Source organism: Bactrocera neohumeralis, chromosome 2 (genome assembly GCF_024586455.1).
Source record: "Bactrocera neohumeralis isolate Rockhampton chromosome 2, APGP_CSIRO_Bneo_wtdbg2-racon-allhic-juicebox.fasta_v2, whole genome shotgun sequence".
Taxonomy (NCBI): domain Eukaryota; kingdom Metazoa; phylum Arthropoda; class Insecta; order Diptera; family Tephritidae; genus Bactrocera; species Bactrocera neohumeralis.
In genome coordinates, this window is record NC_065919.1 from 34,762,308 (window position 1) to 34,787,638 (window position 25,331).

Below are 25,331 nucleotides of genomic sequence, written 5' to 3' on the forward strand. Positions count from 1 at the left end.
TATAGCATATAATGTAGTGATAATTGTCGACATCAATTCGCGATTTTTATACTCTTGCAACATGCAATTCCAGATTATAATAGTTTTGTTCACCTAACGATTCCTTAACCACCCCTACGGACACTGTGATAATGGATGAAATCGGATGATAACCACAATTTACTAAAAACGCAATAAATCAATAAATAAATACGGTGGATACCTTAAATTTTACAATTGTGACGTATGAGGACTCTATAAGAACTGTGTCTAAATTGGACGATGGGTGTGGCACCGACCACATTGATTTTTTCACTTTCCACCATGCAAATCGAGCTCTAATAAATGTATCGGGATAAAACTTTGCGCGAAAATACTTCTGAGGTCTTCCACCTTATGATCAAAAATGCCCAAATACAATTACAAACTTTTTATAATAATTTCTGGTAATAGTTTGTCTGTGTGTCAAAACTGGGTTGAATTGCGCCCATATACCAAATGGAAAGATTTTCGAACTTTTAGTTAACTTTATATCGGACATATCGATAAATATGTGAGTTATCTTAATAAAATTAAGTCTTTTTTTTAATGGAATCGTGTGAAAAGCACCTGAAGGTATTTTCTTAGCTTTGACTATTGCTAGTTGCAAGAGTATAAAACGTTCGGTTACACTCGAACTTAGCTCTTCCTTTCTTGTTTTTATTAAGTTTTTGTATCACTACAAAAATAGTGATAAATGAAAGTACACATCACTCTACCCTCCCTCTTAAGCTATCCATTGCATTACATTAATACATGTAATTTAAGAATATTCCCTTTTCTTACTACAATTCTGTTAACTGAGTGGTTTATGGGCTTCTACAGCATCGTTGTCGAATCAATTCGCTTGTTCGATGCACATAAGCCGAATAAATAAATAAATTTTTTTTTATATAATATGGGCTTAATCTTTGTATACACATATTGAAGACTATTACACTGATGTAAGAGTTTGAGTTTTGCTTTGGTAAACCGCATTCATTTATTTTATTTATTAATTTTCTAATGGATTTTACGTTTCTCTTAAGAACTTCTAAGCCAAAGCACAGGGTAAAATGTGTTTTATGCATTCATGAATGTATGTACAAAAATAAAGTGAAGGCGAACAGTAAAGGTTTTTTTTATTTAGCAAATTATTGGCAAATGTACCCTTGGAATCGGTAAGAAGAAATGTGTATGTGTCATTAGTTATCAGGGTGTATAAATATGTATGTATTCACTTATCTCCTCTGTATTGAAATCAATAAAACGTTCGAGTAGTGATTTTTAAGGAATTATATTGATATTTTTGACTCACTGGTCTATATTATAACAGAGATATAAAGAATATGTTTCCAAAAATTATCACTTCCCTCATAGCTTTCCAAGGGCTAATTCTGGAAACATTATTATCTAGAATATTAAATGAGGTCATCGCTATATATGTATACATAAAATTTATTTTAAAGTCCAGACCGTGGATTTCAACAAATTTTAGTTGACTTTTCGAAAATAGGGCACAGGATTTTCCTCTAAAAGCTTACAAAATCATTTTATTAATACATAGTACGTTCGTTTTGTAAGAGATAATATTGGAGAAGCATTTGAAGACTTATCGCCGACTACACGAATTAGTTTTATGAAAATCAAAAAGTATTTATTTCGTACATTATTTTAATGATGATAACAAAAGGTCATTTCATTACACACGTAATCGTTTCGGAATTTGGCGAATTTTTCGAAAGCTTATGTAATAACTTCCAACTCATAGGTTTTGGTATTGTTTAAGTATTGTATTTACATATAGGTGCGTGACCATAACACATTTGATATATTAATTTAATCACAACATGCAATCATAGTAATATTTTTGTTCTGCTGTTTAACAAACGCATGTAAGTAATAATTACCTTAAGTTGCCAATTAAATATTTTAAAGTACAACAAATCGCTGCATTGTCTTTTGCTCTGCTCTTTACACTTTAAGCTCATATTATTTTGGTGAAATTAATATATGTACATATATCTATATCACTAAATCTCACATGCGCATGCAATTCATTACTGAGCTAATAATTTTATGTTTACCTATGTATTTTGTATTGTTTTATATTTATATAAAATGTTATGTATTTATAAGAGCCATAAAGCCTTTATTTGAATTTATGGTGAAAACATAATTAATAATGCGCTATCGTCGAAAACATTTAAGAGTACAACATCTAAAATTTAATGATCACTTGAATTTGTTACCTTCTGCTCTCGATGCCCAGTGACTTGTAATAATGACAACAAGCCCATCTTCGCTCCTTCGGCAATTGAATTTGACTTTTCTTTTCAAAAAATAATATTTACGTTGGAGAGGTGAACTAAACACACAATCAATAATTAAAACAAAATTCAAAAAAGCTTTTTTAATATACTCCTTAATGTGTGTAAATATTTTTATTTTGTTTTTAAAGTATGGAGCAGTAAAAGCGCTTGTGTATAGTGGTTTTGTGTATGTGTGTCGATTTCCATTTTTTGTGGGAAATAGTGATTTTAATTTCAAAAATTAATTTACAATAAAATTCTTATATTATGTTTCTGAATATTGGTGTAGGTGTGAGTGCATAAAAGCCTGTGAAATTTTTGTGTGAGTGGGTCAAAAATAGTTTTGTGAGTGTGTTGCAAAAATTAACGCTTGTTAAGCCAATTTCATAGTTTTATAAAATATCTATTTCATAATAAATGCCGATAAGATTTTTTTTTGTAAAATTCTACTTTCAAAAATCAAAATAATAAAACAAAAAAACAGGGATAAGTTTAGAAGTAAAATTCAATATTTTCTTTAGAAAAGCGATATCCATGTGAAGAAATGAAAATCGCTGGCTGGCTGGTACAAATGTCCACTTTAAAAAATTAAAATTTAATTTTTAAATTTTTAGAAAACTGAACGACATTATAATTTTCTTTCATATAGTTTTATTGAACGAACACCTGCTATGTTTGATTGAATTTTTGAATTTATTCTATAAATTTGCAGCGACTTCAAGTAGTAATTTTCGAAAAAAAAATCAGAAAATTTCTTACTTAACAGTTCACAGTTTATTCTTTTTTACACTAATTAAAAGTTTTCTTTAATAAAAAATATAATTTTTACGTTTGTCCACTAAGCCAACGACATATAATTTTATGAAGTAATTTTGCATTTCAAGCCAAAACGAAGAATAATTAACCTTTCAGTAAATTAAAAACAAAAATAATCATAAACTTTGGGCCATGTTCGTATATAAATATGACTTGCAAAATATAATTAATGCAAAACAATATTTAACGGGGTTGTACAAATCAAAAATGTTCGGTCGGTTTTATTTTGGTACTTACCTAGCCAATCCGGAAGAAGTGAGCCCGCAAGAGATTCTGAGTATCTCTTACCTGAAAATAAAAGAAAATGTTGTTAAAAGTATTCAAAAGATTATGTATAGAAAGAGTAAATTAGAGACAATAATACTAGGCTATATCTACCTTCATATTTAAGTATAATTACAAAATAACAAATAATTTATTAAAAGTCGCCTATCGGTTTTAAAACAAAACCATAATTTCTTAAATGGAGAACAAAAATGTACAAAGAGGGCACTTTATAATTATGGCTTAATAAATTTTTTATGACTTTTTTCCAAAAATAATTATAATTACATAAATAATATTTCTAACAAAAGATGACTTAGAAGACGGATGCATATACATATGTATAAAGCTGTGCAGAGTTCTTTCAAACATATATTACAGCAACTCCGTTCGTAAATAAAACATTAATAAAAGTCTGCACAGGTAAATGGCATTTACTCTACCTTAACCGTGGCTCGGTTGGCTGCTATAAAACGCATCTGACACATCATACTACACACGATAAGACTATCGCATTGGGCGATGGATTTACATTGGTTACTTTCATACACCTGCATTTACATGTCTACTCATATATTATACGTACTTAGAATATATGATAAAACATATTTAAGAGGAAAGTGTGAGGCAACAAGGTATATATTAAAAGACGCTCTATATCGTTAGCCAGTAGCATTAAATCAACATATGTAATTAACAGCGAGATGTATTTTTGTGCCACAAGTCCCAACGCAATTTATCCGCGACACATTGCACTTGGCGAACATGAAGCATGAGTTCGAGTGTGAGAGCGGAATGAGTGAAGTTGCGGTCTAAGACAGCCAAATTCTTATCTATTATCTCTTCTTGCAGCAGCCACCAACATCTTACAGGCACGTAATCTTAGTTTATATATGTATGTATATCTATACGCATAAATTTAGTTTGACTCGGTATGCTCCTCGTCTGCTCATAGAAAGCGCGTGTTATGCGTCAGGTGCGCATATTAAAAGTAAATTTAGTGCAAACATGCAAATTTACACAATTATATATATGTACAGTGACTCACGAATTTCATAACGCTTCAACTGAAAGTTTTTTACTTTTTTCATTCCGTTTTAGATATGAATTCAAACACAAATTCGACTGAATATTTATATTGGTTGGTGTTTAAGGTACCGTTACCAATATGTTTTACGCCCTCCGATATAGTCAAAAAGCTCTATTCACTGATAGACATAGGAAGTTGCAGCTAAATTTGGCAAAAAATACAAGACCTAGAATATGCAGTAAGAAGAAGGTCCAATACGAGGCTAAAATAAATCGTTTGGGATCGGATGGATGAAGCAAGGGTGCGACTTTACAGATACATCATGTTGACCCTGCGCTGAAGTTTGGTGGAAGCTGCATTATGTTGTGGGGATACACGAAAACCAATGTTGTTAATATGTTCGCGAAAATTTAAAAACGAATGACGACAGGGTCTTATATTGAGATTATGCGCAGACATTAGCTTCGCGCTGCAAGAGACTTATAGCCTTGACAGACGGCAGCGTTAATCCGGATTAACTGCGCACTTAATCAGATCCAAATTTGTAGGTGACAGACGGCAGCTATGCGAGTTTGAAACTCTCATAAACAGCTCATTGTCCTTTTTATAATATTTTCAATGAAAATTGATAGAAGATAAACATTACGGTTGTTAGCCGACCAATTTTTACCAAACCATTTTTTATTACAAAAGCATATCAACACATTATTTTTAAAACTGCATCATAACATAGAAGTTTTATTGATATTATATTGAGAATTTGATAAACAGCTGTCAGGGTTGCTTGTATTTCATTCACAATAGATGAAAATTGGCCATTTTTAACAATGTTGCCAACGAAAATCTCACAAACTCCCTAAAATTTTGAGAGTTATTTTTGGATTCAGCAACCGAGTTAGCTGTGGTAACTCCTGAATTAATCCCGAAAAATGCAATTAATCTGGTTTAACGCTGCCGTGTGTCAATGCTATTAGGAAAAAATGGGTCGGACATTGTCTTTCAACAAAAGAATCAAAGTTGTCGCCAAATTTAATAATATCTTTTAACCCTGTTATTTTTAAGTCACAAAATTAATCAAACTGAAATATTTTATATTTAGCTTCGCTATTGTTTTTATTAGTTGTTGTTTCAGGAAATTTTACTTGTGTTTCATTCTTTTGTACATCAAAATATTTACGTGTTTTTGTCGTTGATTAGGAACGCATTGATACCGGGATCAATTTTTTGAGTCAATGTATATTTAAAATTATGTATCTTTACTCGATCAACCGTCACACTGTATCTTTTACAGTCTGAACCCCCACTTTCGCTGATATCTAATGCTTTCCGTTTGTGTGACATTGCGTATATAAAAATTTGCATAAAATCTAACGTAAACAAATTGGCGTCATAAAGCGTAAGGAATAGCAAATGGTAAAAAATGGTAGTCTACAAACTATAGAATACAGATATTAAGAGCTTTTTCCGTTCGTTTTGATAAGAACAGTCAATCAATTCCTTACTAATTCATAGGAACATACCTTGAAAGGCGGAACGGTTTATAGAAATCAAAGGATAACAATTAAGAAAGCTAAGTTAAAAATAATTTATACTCTCGTAGTTTTCGAAAAAAGCCAGCCTGGGAAATCCTTTCAATTGAATATTTAAAAGTGTTGCGAAAGACATGCATTATTTGAAGAAGTTGTATGCATTATTAAATAATTTTAACTAACCTAAAAGATTTAATGTCAAATAGAAAATCTTAATGGATGGAAATCATTTTATTGCATATACTACGGAAAGGAAGATGTGGATGATTACATTAATTTATTAATTTTCGCCGTTACTCTAGTAGTATACTCGAGAACATGATTCTAATCAAGTAAGTGTATGGATGTTAGTATGAAGATAACTCATACACTGACCGTGACCATTCTAAATTTTGTATTTTTGGGAATTTGGAGTAATACGACTAATTTCACACATTTATTATATCCAATATTATACATATGTTTACTTAATTTTGCTAGGGCATTTTACATACTGACCGATATACATATATGCTATACAATGAATAGGAAGTTTGAGATTCGTATAACAGGTATATGGGGGTAGGAGTTTTATTGGTCCGATGTTATTCATTTTAGGCACAAGGATACACTTTTATAAGAAAGAGACGCTCACTCGTTAATGAGTTACAGGGGATAACAAAATATTTTTTGTATTCAGCTATATATCAACCGATTTTAATGAAATTTTACACAGGTCTTCGGCATATAATTTACAAGGTCTTGAAAGAAGATTTTTTTTTGTTAAATTTTTAATTTTGGAATAAACAAATTGAATAAAATATTTAATTTTTTATATGGATAAAAAATATTCAAAATAGCCGTTTTTTTTACGAAATAATAAATTAGACTTATCTCCTTTTTACTTCGCAATGTTGTTTTCGTAGAATAATGGAGTAAAACATAAGTTTCGATCATCAAATTTAAACATGCATTATCAATACTAAAATACATGCCATGTAGCTACCGTAATATCAGTATCCACACCAACTTCGACGCCAACAAATTCTCTTCTAATTCTACCTCTGTCATCATAAGTCTTAACCACCTACAGTTGTATTTTATTTGCCATTCTCATACACAAACGTACTAAAATATATCCAACTTTACATAAGGCTTACTTGTATTGTATTAGTTAGGTTCGATACAACAAGAATAGACGAGTGGTATTTTTATAGATGTATCCATACGATGACGAATATGTAAGTGTGTGTAAGTACAGAATAATATCTTCTCTAATAGGTTTGCCAAATGGTGTATATGAGAGTTGTATTAAATAAATTATCATTTGAGCAAAAACGCACAGTATATGAAATGCACGTACTACTGTAGACGAATTGTTTGCGAAGACGATGAAAAAGTGGTCAATAAATAGATTGGATATAAATGATTTTATGTATTGTATACACATATGAATGTATCAATCCAATCAATGTTTATGTAAAGCTTATTTGGAATGTGGGGCTGTAATTATTTGCTATTTTTTTGTTGCATTCATGGCTTAAATATAAAAATTTAATTTTTACGTTCACATTAAAATGCTGCGTGCTTAAATATTATTTCAATGAATCCTATGCTCTAGCTCGCAAATATTAATCAAATGTACTTCTTGTATATGTAATTTATAAGTACTAAATATAAAATCCCTCTAGTGAAAATTGTAGCATCTGTATTTTCACATGAAGAGCTTCCGATATATTGTCGGAGGCGATCATTTATTAAATAACACAGATAAATATACAATTACACACTTAAACGGTTAAGCGGCTCGTTTCTCGCCCCGGTTGGACTGCTGAAGTGTGGATATCGGTGGCGAGCATTGTTTGCTGCTGTCTAAAGTTGAAATTGCTTATTTGCAAATAGTATGTACGCACATGACATGAATTTGCTCTGTGGGGCAATACTGAATAAATCTATGATTGGCTTTTGTGTTTTAAAGACATTTTAACAAATGTAGTGACATATATATGTATATGTTTATATGTTAAAATATTTATGTACTTATAAATATTTGAACTGCTTCTTGAAAATTGATATATACCACTCAAGATGTTGCAGTATATACACAATATTATTTAAAAACATTTTAATTTTTAAGTCATAAAATGTTCATGTGAAGTTACTAAAATAGATAGATATATATGTACACAAATGCTGTGCCTTCATTACCACAATCCCTTCCAGCTTCAACCTCTAACCACCCTCTTTGCCCGGCAGGCATGCGTTTAATTTATTTATTGGTGTTTCATTGGTGAATTTATGCATTTCGAATCCCAGTGTCGAATAAATTTAGTCGAATGTGAAAATTGTGCATTTTGGCATAGACTGAATTTGCCATTCTATACACACAGGCAAACTTTCATGCAGAGTGTAAGTGAGCATACACATTTTTATGCGTTGTTCCAGATTACAGTATGTACACATATGTGTGAGCGTATTAATCGTGGCGGGATTTTCATTTTAAAATATCACATGGCAATATGGCATTCGGTATAAACTAAAATAAAAAAGCGCCACTCAAAACAAAAAACAAAAGCCAAATGAAATAAAGAAAGTGTAAAAAGCTGCGGCAGCGGAAAAACGAACTTAAAAGCAATGACAAATAGTGTGCTGAGATAAAAGACACGCATGCCCGCATATGCCCATACATTTAATGTGTGTGTATGCATGTGCTTTCATATAAACGTATGTATTACCATGAGCCGCAACCGGTGGGCGGGTGTAGCAGGCGCCGCGATGCGATCTGATGCGTTGCGGTGATTTATTTGCATATAAATGGGGCGAAAATGCAAAGTTATACTCACACTTAACAGTACTAATACTTATTCACAAATATACAAACGTTTCCATTTATACAAATCTACAATACATCTGCACATCTACGTTTGTTTGGTGCAACATTTGTACAAATGTAAAGTTTTGTGCATACTAAGTAAAGCACATATGCAACTGTCATCAATCCAAATCTCCTTCCATACTCGTATATAAACAACACATATATATGTACATACATATATGGTAGGGGTTTGTTAGTATAATGCGGCAGTCGAAATGGAAGTACAAAATAATTCTGCAGCACATAATATAGAAGTATATTCTACGATAATTAAACATATAATTTCAATCTCCAAAGATGCTTAGATTCATTAAATTTTCATTATTAACATCAATAACTTCATTCAGTAATTATATCTATATAATAGGTGAATGATTTAAAAATTGGTGCTGGAATGAAAAGGATTTCGTATAATTAACAAACCTTTTTAAATTAGTAGAAGTGAACATGTTTATATCAAAACACGTAAGAAAGGACTAAGTTCTCAACAATTAAAGCAGAAATACTCGCAGGTGTTACTTCGATAACGTCAATTGCAATGCATATGAACAAAGTATAATGCTTGGAATATCCAATTGGCGCCACGTAGCGAAAAGAAGAAACGACTGGCACGCTGTTGTTAACTCGGCTATAATCGCGTAAGCTGTGTCTACGCCAATTAAGAAGAAGATAATGTTGTGTCATGCATCCGCTATATTTCAGACATTGCATCATGTTTTGAAAAGCTTTAACCGATAGTCAATGCGGTGTCAGATTGATTGGAGTTGCTCATTTGTCGGAACTGCCGATATCTAACCACTATAGCATATAAAATCCACACAAACTCAACGATCAGAACAAATATGCAACGTTATTAGAAAAACACGATCTCTCAATTTTATTAAGATATCTCCCACATATACTGTAAATGTTACCCGGAAGCTCGAAAATTGTTCTATACCTATATGGAGGGTCAGGAAAGTATTGACCTTATTCAGCCGATTTTTGACATTTTTACATTATATCTCACACATTGACCGATATTCCCGGTAAAAGTCAACTTGAACAGTTTTGGTTCAATTTGGACAATTTTTGTGGAATTTTTTTAAATCAAATGAAATTTAAAAATTTTGGTCAGATTTCGCTCAGTTATGCACCGTACTATAGGTATGTTAGAAGAATGTTAAATTATGAATTTGGTGGAAATCTGTAGATGAATTCCTAAGACATGTGTATTCACCTATGGGAGGACAGTGCCACATCCATTGTCCAACTTTGACCCAGGCTTCTTTAAAGTCTTCCCATACCCTCTCAGGGGTAAAGTTTAACGTCTCTGTAGCTTTTACGTAACGTGATATGGGTTATATGAGTAATTGAAGGGGTTACTTTACATTTCATCCATTTTAATAGTGGCGGTAGAAATTTTGATAATATTTCCAATAACACGTTTGGTTATTTTATCTTTAGTGTACAGTAAACAAATTAGAGTGCAGGGCTACGCCCAATTTTTAAAAACTTCAGCCTACAGGCGCCTTGCTGCTGCGATATTCTGTATGAATTACAGTTCTATATCTCAATTTAGTGCTTAGTTATGGTTAAATGGCGTTTTATGTGAGCAGAAGTAGTCCGATTACGCCCATTAATGAACTCGTCTTCGGTCCTTTACCAGGAAATACTTGTACCAAGCCTCTTCAAGATATATTAATTTTTATTCAAGTTATCGTTTGTACAGACGGATAGACAGTCACTCAGATTTCAAATCATCTCATCATACCGATCATTTATACATATGTATATAAATATAACCCTATATCCAACTCGATTATTTTGAGGTGACACAAACAACCGTTAGGAGAACAAAACTATTCTATTCTCTAGCAACATGTTGCAAAAGTTTAAAACTCTCTTTGTCTTATGCACAGCACATATTGTCATTGCTAAAAATGTATTGACATCCATTCGCATGATACAGATAAGGTATGCCGTAATGAAATAAATCCATCAGAGCTTCAAAGAACTATAGGAGCACTTGGCTTTTGTCGAAGAATGGCTGACCCACTGGCAAAGAAATGTAAATAGCACGCTATATTTTCACAAATACGAAAAATTTGTTAGTGGATTAAAAGGAATTAATTCTTAATACTCCAAGGAAATGACAATGAAAATCTATTATACCTTTAACAGCAGAGTACTACCTGTACAACTATTGATTGATTTGTACTTAGTACAGAGAGAAATAAAAATATTCAAGATCTTGATATTCGTATGTTTAAGAAAGAATAAGAGGAGATCAGAAAGAAGTGTGAACTTACACTCCGAGATCATTCAAATCCCTTAGAAAATACTATTCTAAACCTCTCAGGGTCCTCTCGCCCAATACACCCTAAATAGCGATTTTCGACACTCATGACCGTATACCGTTTATGTTAGTCAATATGTAATGATCATTACAATTTTTTAGTAATGAAAGTAAGTGAGCCTATTACTTATAATATAAAATGAGATATTAAGACACCATTTAATTTTTACAAACAATTTTAACATTATGTTTTTTTCAAAACCTTGATGTATTTTCCAGTGTGATAGTATAAAGTGTTTGGTGACATCCAAACTTAAGCCTTCCCTTCTTGTTTCTCTTATATTTGTTGCATATTTGATTAACGTCTATTGGAACAGCAACAGAAACAATAAATTCAGGCCATATAATATAGAACATACAACAGTTGACCAAATAAACTATTGTATCGACGGTTACAAACCAACAAATACTACAGATGTACTTTTATCTATGTATGCATATGTAATTATACATGCAAACGCATACATTCAAACACTTACATATGTATATACCAGAACACATTGAGAGTTAATTTTGCAATTGTATTTCAATATCAATAAATTTACAAATTCGACGTGAAATATGAGTACAAGGTTTGATGCTACTTCGGTAGCAGTTTGTTTGTTCCTAAATAGATGATGGCACTATATTGTAGTTATATTTGCTAAATATTCATTGAAGAGAGAAAGAGCCAGATCACAGGTTATAGACTGTACTAATATGGCATTCTATTGTATGTATATAAGGGCGGTTTGAACTTTGTGAAAACTGTTTATGGCTTATATAGAGCTTTATCCAAAAACATTGTATCACCCTAACATATGCCTTTTACAAAAATATTCAAATTGATGGTTGATGAACCATCCCTTATATGCATATATAGAACTGAAATGTAATTAAATTTTGCTTTAGATAATATATACATACATACATATATATGTTTATTAGAGCGGGTTTATCTACAGGGAGCCAAAAAGTGCAAACATCGTGTATGCAGAAAATGTTTTACTGATCACTCTGACCAACTTTGCCTAAGAGACTATGGGTCTAAAAAAGATTTCGAGCCAGCGATTTTTAAGGCGAAAGTTTTTAGGGATTAACAATAATACTGACGTATTTGTTATTAGGAGGGTGATGGCTGAAAGGGCACTTTAGTCACCTTCTTTTAGTGAATGAGTTAAGTGAAAACTTGTTGCAACATAACTTTATGAATTTAGCCAAAACCACATATTTCGTATTTAATGGTAAATTTCTGTGTGCAAGATAACTAAAATAAGATCTTGCTACATTGTACGAGCAGATTCAAGTGCCCATTATGGCAGATCTCACTTTCAACACAGTTCTAATTTATATACCATTTAAGGGTTGCGATAACATTCCAGTGCTGTCTCTTTCTATCTACTTCGTTTTCGACTTAAGGTCTATGCTCGTTCTTTTCCAATACTTTCACCATTCGACTCAGCCGACTAGCCTATGCGTGAAACTGTAAAAAATGCACATCTATGAGCAAATAAGTTTTTTAATTAAAGAACAATAAAACATTTTTTGTTCACGTCACTTATTTTAGAAAAACGATGTGGTTTAACGAATAATCTCCCACATTTCGAAACCTTCACGGTTTACGGAAGGCATATTACCAACTTGAGGACGATTTTTATTTGGCATTAGAAGAGAACTTTTCTAAATTGGGATGATGATAAAGAAAAACTATGTGCTTTAATTATTATTGCGTTTCCACCGATTCTGAGCATTTGATTATGTATTAGAGATATACCAAAATTAATCAAATTAATATATTGAATCAAGCTAAACGTATTTTAACGCCCTATAAAATATAATTTTAGCAATTATACAGTCTTTTCGTATGCAAAACTTAAAACTTTTATTATACTTCTACTCTAGCAACCTGTAAAAATAATTTTGTTCACCTAGCAGATGTTTGTAATTTAAATTAAAAAAGATAAATATAAATTTATATATAAATGACTATATGCCCACTTTACTTTTGCTTATTTAAGCGATAATTTCAGTAAAAAGAAAAATAATTTCAGCGAAGAAGTTTCGTACCCTTAAATATTGGGAGTTTGGTATTTCAAATGGGTGGAATAGGGTAATTGCTACACTTTCAAAATGCATATAAAAAATTATAAGGGGCTAAAAATAAGCTGGAAATTAAGATACAAAACTCTTATTTGGGGCACTACAGAATGAATTTTTTAAATAAATTGTTTTACAGTGAAAATATGCGAAATAAAACAACGCCGACTTTCTTTCATAAATTTTATTCTGAATTTTGTGGAGCATGTAACGACGTGTCCAGCGGGAAACCGTTCGCAAAATCTTGCGTAGGAAACGAGAAGCGTCTAATTACAGCGCGATTATGCGTAAATAGGAATGGCTCCAATAAACTGATGACTCAATGCGAAATGACTTCATTTTCGGCAAGAAAGACGAAAGCAGCACTTTGCCTGCTTTTAACTAAATACTTCTTTTTCAAAATTAGATTTTTCATTTTCATTTCGGCATTTCGAGCAAGATACTCTAGACAAAATCAAACAATGCGTGCGATGCGGCGACGTCGAAATAAAAACATTTGCAAACATATCGCACACTAACTAAAAATGAGCTACAACTCGAAAATTTTCAAAATATTTTTTTATTCCATATATCAATTTGTAATACACTTATATTTCTTAACTGGAAAATCAACGTTAGGTCTACTTTTGTTTTAAATGCGTCGTTTGCCTATCTTATCAACTAAAGAGTACTACGAGCTTTGTTCAAAACGTAGGTCAAATTTTGTATTTCTTCAGAAAGTGATTATTTATTTATGAATATCTAGTTTGTCCTCTTCAAAGTACATAATTACCCCCAGATATACTGCACTTCTGCCAGCAATTTTTCGAATCCTCAAAACAGTCTTTATCTCCGAAACAAAGAGTTACATGAGGGGGAATACCGTCGCTGCGGCATCTTTAATGTGTTGATTATATCCAAAACAACTCGTGCAAGCAACGATGCTTGAGCAGTGGCGTTATCATAGTAGTGTAAAAGCCAATCTTCATTCTTCCACAAATCTAAGTATTTCTGGCAGATTGCTTCGCGCAAATTGCACATATGTATCTTCATTTAATATTCATTATTGGATCTACGAACCTTTGAAAATAATGTGACGCCTCTGCAATCGAAAAAAAACTTTTAGGAAAATCTTCACTTTCGACCTAACCAGGCGGCAGCTTCCATTGCGATGATTGAGCTTTGGCTTCACGTCATAACCAAAAACACACGATTCGTCATTAGTTACGAGTCCAACATCTCCTGAGCAGTGCCAACGCGATGCTATCTAAAGTAAGCAATTTTTGCACAAACTTCGCAGCGACCCCAATCATATCCAAATCATTTGTTAAAATCTAATGATACGAGCTAATCGATATGTTTAGTTCCTTGGTAATTTCTCTAATGGAAGATTGGACAATACTTTTTTCTTCATTTTACTAATGTTTTCGCTCGGGCGTTCGGCACGCTCTTCGTGGTTCACATCTGTTCGACCCCCTGAGATCATTTTGTAGCCCCGATAAATGTTGTTTCTGTTCAAGGTAGCTTCGCCATAAGCCACAATTAACATTCGGAATGCCTCCGCGAACTTAATTTTGTTTTTCACATAAAATTTTATTCACATTTTCTCATTCATTTTTTGGACACGCAAGACGATCCAAAACGCGTCCAAGCAAAACAGCTATCAAAAATTAGCTATACTGCATTGAAAATGGCCGCCCTTGTCAGCATAAGTAAGACATATGAGTACCAACATAACAATCGATAATCGAATAAATCGTAAATTGTCTGCTGTATTCTGCGAAGGTGACTCTATTTATATGAAAAAATGTGAGTTTAAGCATCTGTATTATTTAAAATGTGTAATGTTTAATGAAATAATTGTGATTACCACAGTGCGATTCGATGACTTAACTCTTAATTTCTCTGTTAAACACTATAATCAATCATATTTGAGTAAGACGCTCTTCAAAGAAGATATTATAAATTATGAACGACGATTTGACTGTAAAATTTCAATATTTTTCACAAGAACTGTTTTTTACTATTGTCATTTTTCGATTTGTGACTGTGATCAAATTAAAAGGGAATTTTCAATTTATACTTCGCACGTTTTTCGAATAGGTAAATGTTTTTTCCTGTAAGTTGGTAATACTGTTGGTGATATCTATGCTAAATTTTAGGTCAAGATACTAGTTAGTATTTTAGATACGCGTCGTTTTATGAGGCTCTAAAAGTTAATTTTTCGATCTTTACTATGTCTGAGTTTATTGAATTTATTGAAGTGCGAAAATGCACCACCTCATACTGCATTGGGTCTTCTTCTTCTTAATTGGCGTAGACACCGCTTACGCGATTATAGCCGAGTTAACAACAGCGCGCCAGTCGTTTCTTCTTTTCGCTACGTGGCGCCAATTGGATATTCCAAGCGAAGCCAGGTCCTTCTCCACTTGGTCCTTCCAACGGAGTGGAGGTCTTCCTCTTCCTCTGCTTCCCCCGGCGGGTACTGCGTCGAATACTTTCAGAGCTGGAGTGTTTTCATCCATTCGGACAACATGACCTAGCGAGCGTAGCCGCTGTCTTTTAATTCGCTGAACTATGTCAATGTCTCGGTATCTATCCCATCCCGCTCGTGTAGTGGATTGCATTGGTTACTCATGATCATTTCGCCACATTTTCAACTAATATCGTGTCGCAACCATCGCATTCGCCTGATTTAACTTCGTGTAACTTCTGGCTATTCAGCAAATTCACATGACCACTCCGAAGACACCGTTTTGGCTCAATTAAGGGTATAAAAGCTGAATCGAAAAAGGGTCTGATGGCCATCACGACGGAGGATTTTTCCAAGTGCTATGATGTCTGGAAAATTCGTTGACATAAGTGTATTGTAGCGGGAGGGGATTACTGTGAAGCAGATGAAATGGACAAAATTCACCTTTCTATTTGATTTATCAAAATTTTATAACAAGTGTCCACGCTGGACACTGCGAAGTTATAAGTATTTTAGACCCATGTTGCCAAAAGTTATTTAAACCTGGCGTATTTACATAAACGCGATCTGATGTATTTAAAATTTTTAAAATTATAAGAATAGTGGGTGAGAATCTATAAATGCGAAAAAAAATAAATGATATTTGGAGCGAACGGAATTTTAAATATGTACGCAATAAGCGGATAAAAATTTATATTTAAATTATATTTTTTTTGCGCTGAGAACGAAGACTTACTCATGATCGACGTAGTTATAGCGATGGTGGGAATACAACCCGAAGTTGGATTGTTGTGGAAAAAATGATCGGCAATAATAATAATAATGTTATTCACTAAAAATTTGAAAGCAGTAATTTATATGTACACATCATAAAGCATACAAAAACGAGTTCTGGCTTACAGAACTCAAGCTGCAATACAAAACGTTGCCAATTACGAATAAAATACAACATATATGAATACTTCTTAAATATACAATGTTTCATTATGATATACAAGACTTTCTGATATTCCTAAAGACGAGTGTCGAGAAGCGAAACTTTTTGGGAAAGGCATATAAAAATACCATATGCTTGCGTTGTGTCGTATTGGTTATTATGACAGTCTACCTGTATGTACGGCCATGCAAAATAGCGAATTGTCTGCTGATTTCGCTTCATTAATCCACCTTGTTCATTTTTTATTGTCAAAGAAACATTTGAGATGTTTATGCCGCTAATCATGCAAGTGATATCAACAACAACTTCGGGTGTCATAATCTCTGCAAAACTCGGGCAGGTAGAATACTAGTAACAGCAAGCAAACTGGGTAATAAGTTCACTAACTTTTCATATCAACTGACTCTACTTTGAATTATATTATGCTAAAAGACGTCTGATTGTAATGAAAAACATATGACTAAATTAAATTAAATAAATAAGTAATTAAATAAACTAAAGGACATAAAAGTAAGTTTACGGTGATGATGTATTCATAGTCATGGAGATCAATCAACCCTAAACATTTTGCCAAACTAGAGCTTTGCGCGATAAATATATTAAAAAAAAAGCATATTATTATAATATACATATTAAATTAAGTTAATATAATTAATAAGTAAAAAGGGGCTAAGTTCGGGTATAACCAAATATCTTATACTCTTGTTACGTTATATTCAGTTATAATCAAATTAATTTAAATTTATTATCTAAAATTGTGTTATATGGCAAGTAGGCGTGGTTGTTGTCTGATTTCCCTAACTTTGACATTAAAATAGCAGTATAATATTATGTACCTAATTTGGTTGAAATCGGTCGAGCAGGTCCCGAGGTTAACGCCCACTCAAAAATTTTAACCCGTAGTGTCCATTACTACTGCGATCCACTTTGCCAAAGAACAGTTCTTATCTTAATTTAGTTCATAGTTTTTGAAATTTATTGGTTTTCATTTATAGCGTCCTGGGGGCGTGAAAGAAGTCCGAATACGCCTATCTACGAACTAGTCCTACATTTTTTGCCAAGGAACATTTACCATGTTCCATTATTCTACCTCAATTTTTAATCAAGTCATCTCTTGCACGGACAAACCGTCCCTCGGATTTCAATTCGTTTCGTAATTTTTATCATTTATATATGTATATATATTTACAACTCGAAATCTATCTCGATGAATACAACTATAAACTCTGTGGCAACATGTTGGAAGGGTATAATAGATATCCGTATTCCTCAAATTTTAATAATAATATAATTTATTGAAGCGCACTTATGTTACTAACAGGACCCTAAAAATATTTTGCACAGTTTTGTGGTTTAAAAAAGTTTCATTATGTTAACTAAAATTTTTGATTATTTTTATATCCCACGTTTTCATCATACTTTCGTTGCGCATATACTATTATGCATTTATAAGACGTTTAAACGATCAATGGACTGTGCGTAGTAAATTTTACCAATAACAGCTCACTATCGCTTACAACTATACGATTCTCCGTTGACCCACTGTTCACGTTTCAAGTGTCATTTCTTACTGCTATTTTCGTTTTCTGTGCAACTTCACAATGCTTTTTAAATAAACAAGCGCCTGCAGAATAGCAGCAGCAAATGAGGCGCAAAAGGTAGAAAAGTCGACTTAGGCTTAGGGTAACAGAAATATTTATGAAATTTTTACGCGTACGACTTGGAGTGACATTCTGCTGAACACAATGCGACACTTCGTGTGGCTGTTACGAATCCGCGTTCATGTCACTTTCGTTGACATTTTACCCACGTTGCCAATAGCGATGGTGTCAGCGAAACATGCTTTGTAACAACAACAATTCACATACATAATTGTCAGTAAGAATATCACAACTAGCGATGACAACGTCTACATACACTATTATTAAAAATGTAAGTTTTAAGCTGTGCCGCATCCGAATCTTTTACACTTTTGCAATTTGTATATGTCAAAAGCTTCAAATTATAGAGAAATTTGACATGTAAATGCAACATTATATACATATATTATTATACGACATGGTATCCCGATTGCTATTCTAAATTGATTCTATTAAATGCACAATATTAAGCCAGGCAGACAGATGGAAATTACATATATGTATATACTCCTCCGTATTTTTATTTGGTCTAGAGGTAGGTGTTAACATAAAACATTGTATTAGAAGTAGCATTCTCATTTGATATTATTGGAAAATCTATCTCAGTGAACAAACCTATTGTGTTGAATATTTGGAGTCTATCGGTGAGGTCATTATGGATATTTTTACAGTTCTTTGTCGCAAATTTTAAGTTTCTTAAAGGGTGCCGGTGGTCTAGAACCCTCAAATTAATAGCACAAACAGTGGAGAACGTAGAATCGTGGCCCGACTTAGCTGATACGACCTATCTCATAGGCGCGCAATGTAAGTGAACAGTGAAAAACGCTACTCCCTTCTCTCTTTGACGTGGGATCACGGCATTTGGATTTGGTTGCCAATATCGATATACTGTAGTAATTATCAACTTTTATAATTCAATCTGTTCAATATGTTTGAAATTTTCTTAAAATAACTCAAAATCAGAGTCGAATGCTATTATTTATAAATATATAAACTATTTTTAATAGTTTGTTTTCAGTTTTGATATTTTATTTTATAAAAAATTGTAATTGAAACATAGATTTGTACAAAACTATATATGCGTATTGAGAAATGGCAACATTGTTCAAATGAAAACAAACAAAGATGGCTGATTTCCGCGTTTTTACCACGGGCTCAACTGTTCACACATTTTGCACGCTAAGGAAGGAAAAGGAAGGAAGGGAGTAGCGTTTTTGACTGGTTCTGCTATAAGGGTGTTTTCTGGATTTTTTTTTTCAAGGTTTAAAAAAAGAGCAATCGATTTAAAATTTTTACAGTTTATTTATACACTTATGAAAAGTACAAAAATATTTTTTTGTTAAATAAAAAATTATTTTAACAATATTAAAAATGGCGTCCAAAAAAAGCTATCTTAAAAAATGACTTCCGGTGCCGTTGTTGATTTTGACTCTTCAGAACATCTGAAACATAAAAACCAAATAAATTATTAATCAGTAGGAGTTCAGCTATCGCTGGAACTACAACCAAAAAAAAAATTGAAAATTAAAAAAAATTCACGCTTTTGAAGTTCAGATTCTGAAAACAGCTACTTTTGGACCAATTTTAGAACGAAAAAAATCGAAGTTCTTAAAATTTAAATTTGATCGTAGTCCTAGCGATAGATATTGATCTTATAAACACCATATTAAAATTTCAAATGATTCGGTTTAATAGTTTTTTTTTTCATCAACGGCACGCCGAAAAAAGTAGTTTTGAGATAAATGACTTACAAAGCGTGCCTTCATTGAGCCCCTCGACCGCGCGCTACCTGCTAAAACGGCTGTAGAAGCTAAAATAATGTGAATATTCTTCCAAAAATTTTACAGTATATTCTTAAAGGACTATACTTTCGAACTATCAAACTAAAAAAAAAATCGATTTTTTTAAAATTCTAGACCACCGGGACCCCTGAGCACTGGATATGTCATGCTAACGGCTTTATTGGGAGAAGTATTGAAATATATAACTAAAATGTTCGCATATAACTAAAATAAACTATAATCCTCAAATGCAGCTGACGGAAGAAATAAACTTAGAAAAATCTGCCACTTATAGAATTTAAAATGCAATGAAATGCATATCAAAAATCGTGTTTTTGGGTTATGAAATGTGATTCTGTGAATATTGCCTAATCATACGCTGAAACGCACACCCACACTGAAATACAAGAAAAAATAAACCTTGATTACCGCTACATCAAATCGGCCATAATAAATACTTTTCAAATATCAACTTTCGGCAAGTCAGTCGATTGGCAGGTTGTTATCTTTGCTTTATCAATTGGTAAATAATATTTCAAATATTGCCATAGGATTATGAACATAGATATGTATGTATAGTTTTCGTAGTACACATTAGCACACTTTACACGTATAAACAGAAGAGAGCAGAAAAATAAATATTCAACATGAATGATAATTGTATCGGATAATAAGAATTAAGTTCTTTTATATTTCTGCAGGTTAACACGCTTTCAAAATACGGATTCAGAATTTTGCGTAAATTAAGATTATTAAATCAATTATCAAAATCATAAGCCGATCACGGATTTCGAGTCCTTTGGCATTCAGATTTTTGTTAAATTTCTGCTTTGAGCGTGCACAAGAATTTCCTTATTGTGACAATGTAAATATTGAATGAGTATTTCTCTTTGGTAACATTGTTCAGAGAACATCTCAGAGAAGTGCAATCGGCAAACTGGCCTGGCTGATCAAGCCGATTGCCATAAATCTTCGAAACATGACACTTTTGACAGTTCAAATAAAATAAGGAATGTATTGTATAAAATTGTCGTACAAGTGGTAATGAATATATGTATAATAAAAGGGAATAAACCGAACAATTTATACAAAACATGTGATTTCGACGTTCACGTTATCAAGTTTAACTTGCTTAAATTGATTATGAGTTCTAGGTAAAACTTTCAAATTGGTCCCTTCTCAAAACATCAGCCAGTGTCGTACCCGAATGTATTAAATGCTTAGCTACCACTTAGTGGGTCAAGGGCTTGGTTCCAGCTGAACAAATATGTACCTACATATGTATATGTAGGTATGTTGAGTAGTTTATGTGTATTATAACACCAGTAACCAATGCATAGACGGTGAAGTATTAATGATTCACGTTTATGGTACAAAATAATAATACTAAATTTTTGCGGAAGGTGTAAATTATTATATTCATAGCAGTTGGTATATGGTCTTTGATTGATTTTTCTTATATTTACCTCGAAACACGCTAATACATGGCTGCAGGAAAAATTATAAGTCACACAAAATTCCAAACTAATTAAATGTTTCTACATTGAATAATCGTTCGAAAATCCGTGTTATTTTTGATTTGCACGCGGTCATGCAGTTATTACTCTGAAGAGAACAATATACTATGATTATTCCAAATCCGCGCCAGCATTTTCCACATTGATATCGATCTACATAATTATTTTATAAGAACTTTATATGTATGTGCTAAATATTTTTGGTTAACGTGCTTAAATTTTAAATGAATATTTCTAATACATTACAGCCTTAAGCCTTTTTTCTCAAAAGTGCCATAACTCTGAGGAACCATTTAAGATACAATAACCATAATATCTCAGGACTAACCTCTTCAGTACCTCTGCCCACAATGTAAAAGTTGTCAATAAATAAATTCGTTAGAGACATTTTATTTCCGAGATGGCGCAAAAGAGCTTTATAAGAGCCGGGATCAAAATAAGACGGCGGGAGAGGCACCTACCATATATTAGTCAAATCCCATATTTCAGGACCTACACGACTGATATCAACCAAATTTAGTATGTAATTTATAATGCCATTTTTATGTTTCCATATTAAAGTAAACGAGATCGGACTACCACCACACCTACTTCCCATATCTTTAAATTCATCTGATTATTTTACTATACCAGTATGCAAATTAAGCAAAAATGAATGCGGGCTTGTCCGAATCGGATTAATGATTTTTTAGCCGCCCTATATCTAATACAAAGATTTGCGAACTTTCAGTTTAATTTATACTACATACATATATCGACCCTTATGTGAGTTATCTTAGTGAAACCGAAAGAACGGGTTTTACTAATAACTATGTATCTTTGTGCCTAAAGCAGTAAAATAGGGTGAAGTCTTGCCCTATCTCATATATAACTAAGTATATTATTATTATGTTGTATGTTAATCGTATGTGGTATTGCCAAAAATTGTTAAAATCGGTCAATAATCTCTTAGACTCCATACACCTTACTAGGCAATTTTCTAACCACCGCACACTGGTCGATTTCATAGGCCAAAAATAAAAAAATAAAAGTTTGAAACTTACCACTTTTTGTATCAAAGCTATTTCTTAAAACACCAATAAAATTAACGGTAAATACATTTTTGCTCTATCTGCTCTTTTCGGCTACGAAAAGCGAGAGAAGTGAGAAGTCCCTGTCTCGCTCTCAAATGAATCAAGTTTGTTTATATTAGTTAATGTTTTCTAAGTCTATGCTTTTGATTTCAGTTGCAACTTTTTGCAACTTTCTTTGTTATTCATGTTATTCTACCAGGCATGCGACTTTTTGTGTTATTTATACTCTCGCAACAATGTTGCTAACGAGAGTATTATAGTTTTGTTCACATAACGGTTGTTTGTAAGTCCTAAAACTAAAAGAGTCAGATATAGGGTTATATATATCAAAGTGATCAGGGCGACGAGTAGAGTCGAAATCCGGATGTCTGTCTGTCCGTCCGTCTGTCCGTCCGTCCGTCCGTGCAAGCTGTAACTTGAGTAAAAATTGAGATATCATGATGAAACTTGGTACACGTATTCCTTGGCTCCATAAGAAGGTTAAGTTCGAAGATGGGCAAAATCGGCCCACTGCCACGCCCACAAAATGGCGGAAACCGAAAACCTATAAAGTGTCATAACTAAGCCATAAATAAAGATATTAAAGTGAAATTTGGCACAAAGGATCGCATTAGGGAGGGGCATATTTGGACGCAATTGTTTTGGAAAAGTGGGCGTGGCCCCGCCCCCTACTAAGTTTTTTGTACATATCTCGGAAACTACTATAGCTATGTCAACCAAAGTCTACAGAGTCGTTTCCTTCAGGCATTTCCATGTACAGTTCAAAAATGGAAGAAATCGGATAATAACCACGCCCACCTCCCATACAAAGGTTATGTTCAAAATCACTAAAAGTGCGATAACCGACTAACAAAAAACGTCAGAAACACTAAATTTTACGGAAGAAGTGGCAGAAGGAAGCTGCACCCAGGCTTTTTTTAAAAATTGAAAATGGGCGTGGCGCCGCCCACTTATGGACCAAGAACCATATCTCAGGAGCTACTAGACCGATTTCAATGAAATTCGGTATATAATATTTTCTTAACACCCTGATGACATGTACGAAATATGGGTGAAATCGGTTCGCAACCACGCCTTCTTCCAATATAAAGCTATTTTGAATTCCATCTGATGCCTTCTCTGTATAATACGAGTATAAACATTAGGAACCAATGATGATAGCGGAATAAAACTTTACAAAAATACGGTATTTGAAAAATATGTAAATGACGTATTATGAAATCTCGATTATCACTTTACCATGCGAGAGTATAAAATGTTCGGTGACACCCGAACTTAGCCCTTCCTTACTTGTTTTTATATTTTTTTGTATTTACGTGTTCGTATATTGGTGCATATTTTATTGTTTTTTATTTTTTTTTCATCATACATACATATACATATGTACATATTTGAGCTTTGGTTTTCATTTTATCATTTTCTCTCTTTTATCAAATGTTTGTTCTATACGTACTTTTATTTAGGCGCATCATATGGGTGTAAACTTTCACGCCTATATACTTACATATAATATTTTATTTTTGAATTTTGGTGTTTTGAAAATTTGTGAAGTAATATCTCTTATCACCGAAGCAAATTTAATAAAGCTTCAGTATCTACTTATTAGAAGCTTCGTAAGCAAAAAACTTGATATTAACTTTTTACCCTGCTGTGATGACATTTTAAAGGAAAAAGAGTTATCCTGAGCAAATAAAGGTCTCAGAATCTGATCTTGAAGTTGAGATAAAAAAATTATTGAGCCACATTGCGTCACAAATGTAATTCATGGACGGAATGAGTCCTCTAATTACCTATTATCAATAGGAATATGTGGCTTTGATGGCAATTCTGGTCAGAGCGAATATGAGCAGAAATTTGAAAATAATAATATGGAAGACAATAATTTATTTGTCACGGCATATGTCCCTGTATAACTGATAATAAAATCGCAAAATGATGAAGAGCACAAACAAATTTGGAAAAACTGCAGACCGACCTTCGCCCACCCGCTATTGCCGTCCTGTTCGAATTCAATTTGAAAAGGAATTAGTTTAATAAACCCTCAATGCACTAGATTGGCGCAAGATCCTGCAAAGGAATTAACTTCAAAATATTTCTGGTATTATCTTCCTTCGTCAGTCCGTAAAATTTTAATTCACGCTCCCTATGTTATTCAATATGCACCAGTTTCAATTGGAGAGTTCTCATAAGAGCTGAGAGCTGAGTCAAGCAATAAGGACGTTAAGATGTATCGACTCCATCATTTACAAAAAACCTAATGGATCAAATACAAATCACGACTTGCTAAACCGAATGCTTTTGAGCTTCATGCAAAAGTAAATAAATTTTAATAAAATTAGTATTTGATTTAGTTGACTAAGATTCTAAAAATTCCTTTTTTCGTTTATTAACTTTTTTAATTTAATATAATTAATTAAAATTTGTTACCACCGGGGGGGTGTCGAAGTGGGAAATGGTAGAGGGAGATTTTAAAAAGCTTTGGCAAAAGTTTCATTTTTATTTAGGCAGTGGAAGTATTTTTGGCCGCTGATTCCATACAAGACCGACCACTGTGCACCGGTTGTCCTTAAACTGTATGTACGGCTTACCCCCACTCCGATATTCGTTTTTCTAACAGGCCCTGTGACGTAAAGTGTGTAAGTGTATGAGTTGTGATTAACGTTTACAACATTAATTTAATATATTGAATTCAGCCTCTTCGGTTGAATTTATTCA

The 25,331-nt window shown here is 32.8% G+C and overlaps 1 protein-coding gene across 2 annotated transcripts in view; it reads right to left on the bottom strand.

The window, feature by feature from the left end:
* LOC126757495 (homeotic protein ultrabithorax) overlaps nt 1-25,331 on the bottom strand; it is a 145,549-nt gene that overhangs the window by 83,955 nt on the left and 36,263 nt on the right. For both annotated transcript variants that reach the window (XM_050471450.1, XM_050471440.1), the window contains one exon: nt 3,363-3,413. In XM_050471450.1, the coding sequence (XP_050327407.1) occupies nt 3,363-3,413 (51 nt within the window). The remainder of the gene's footprint in view (nt 1-3,362; nt 3,414-25,331) is intronic.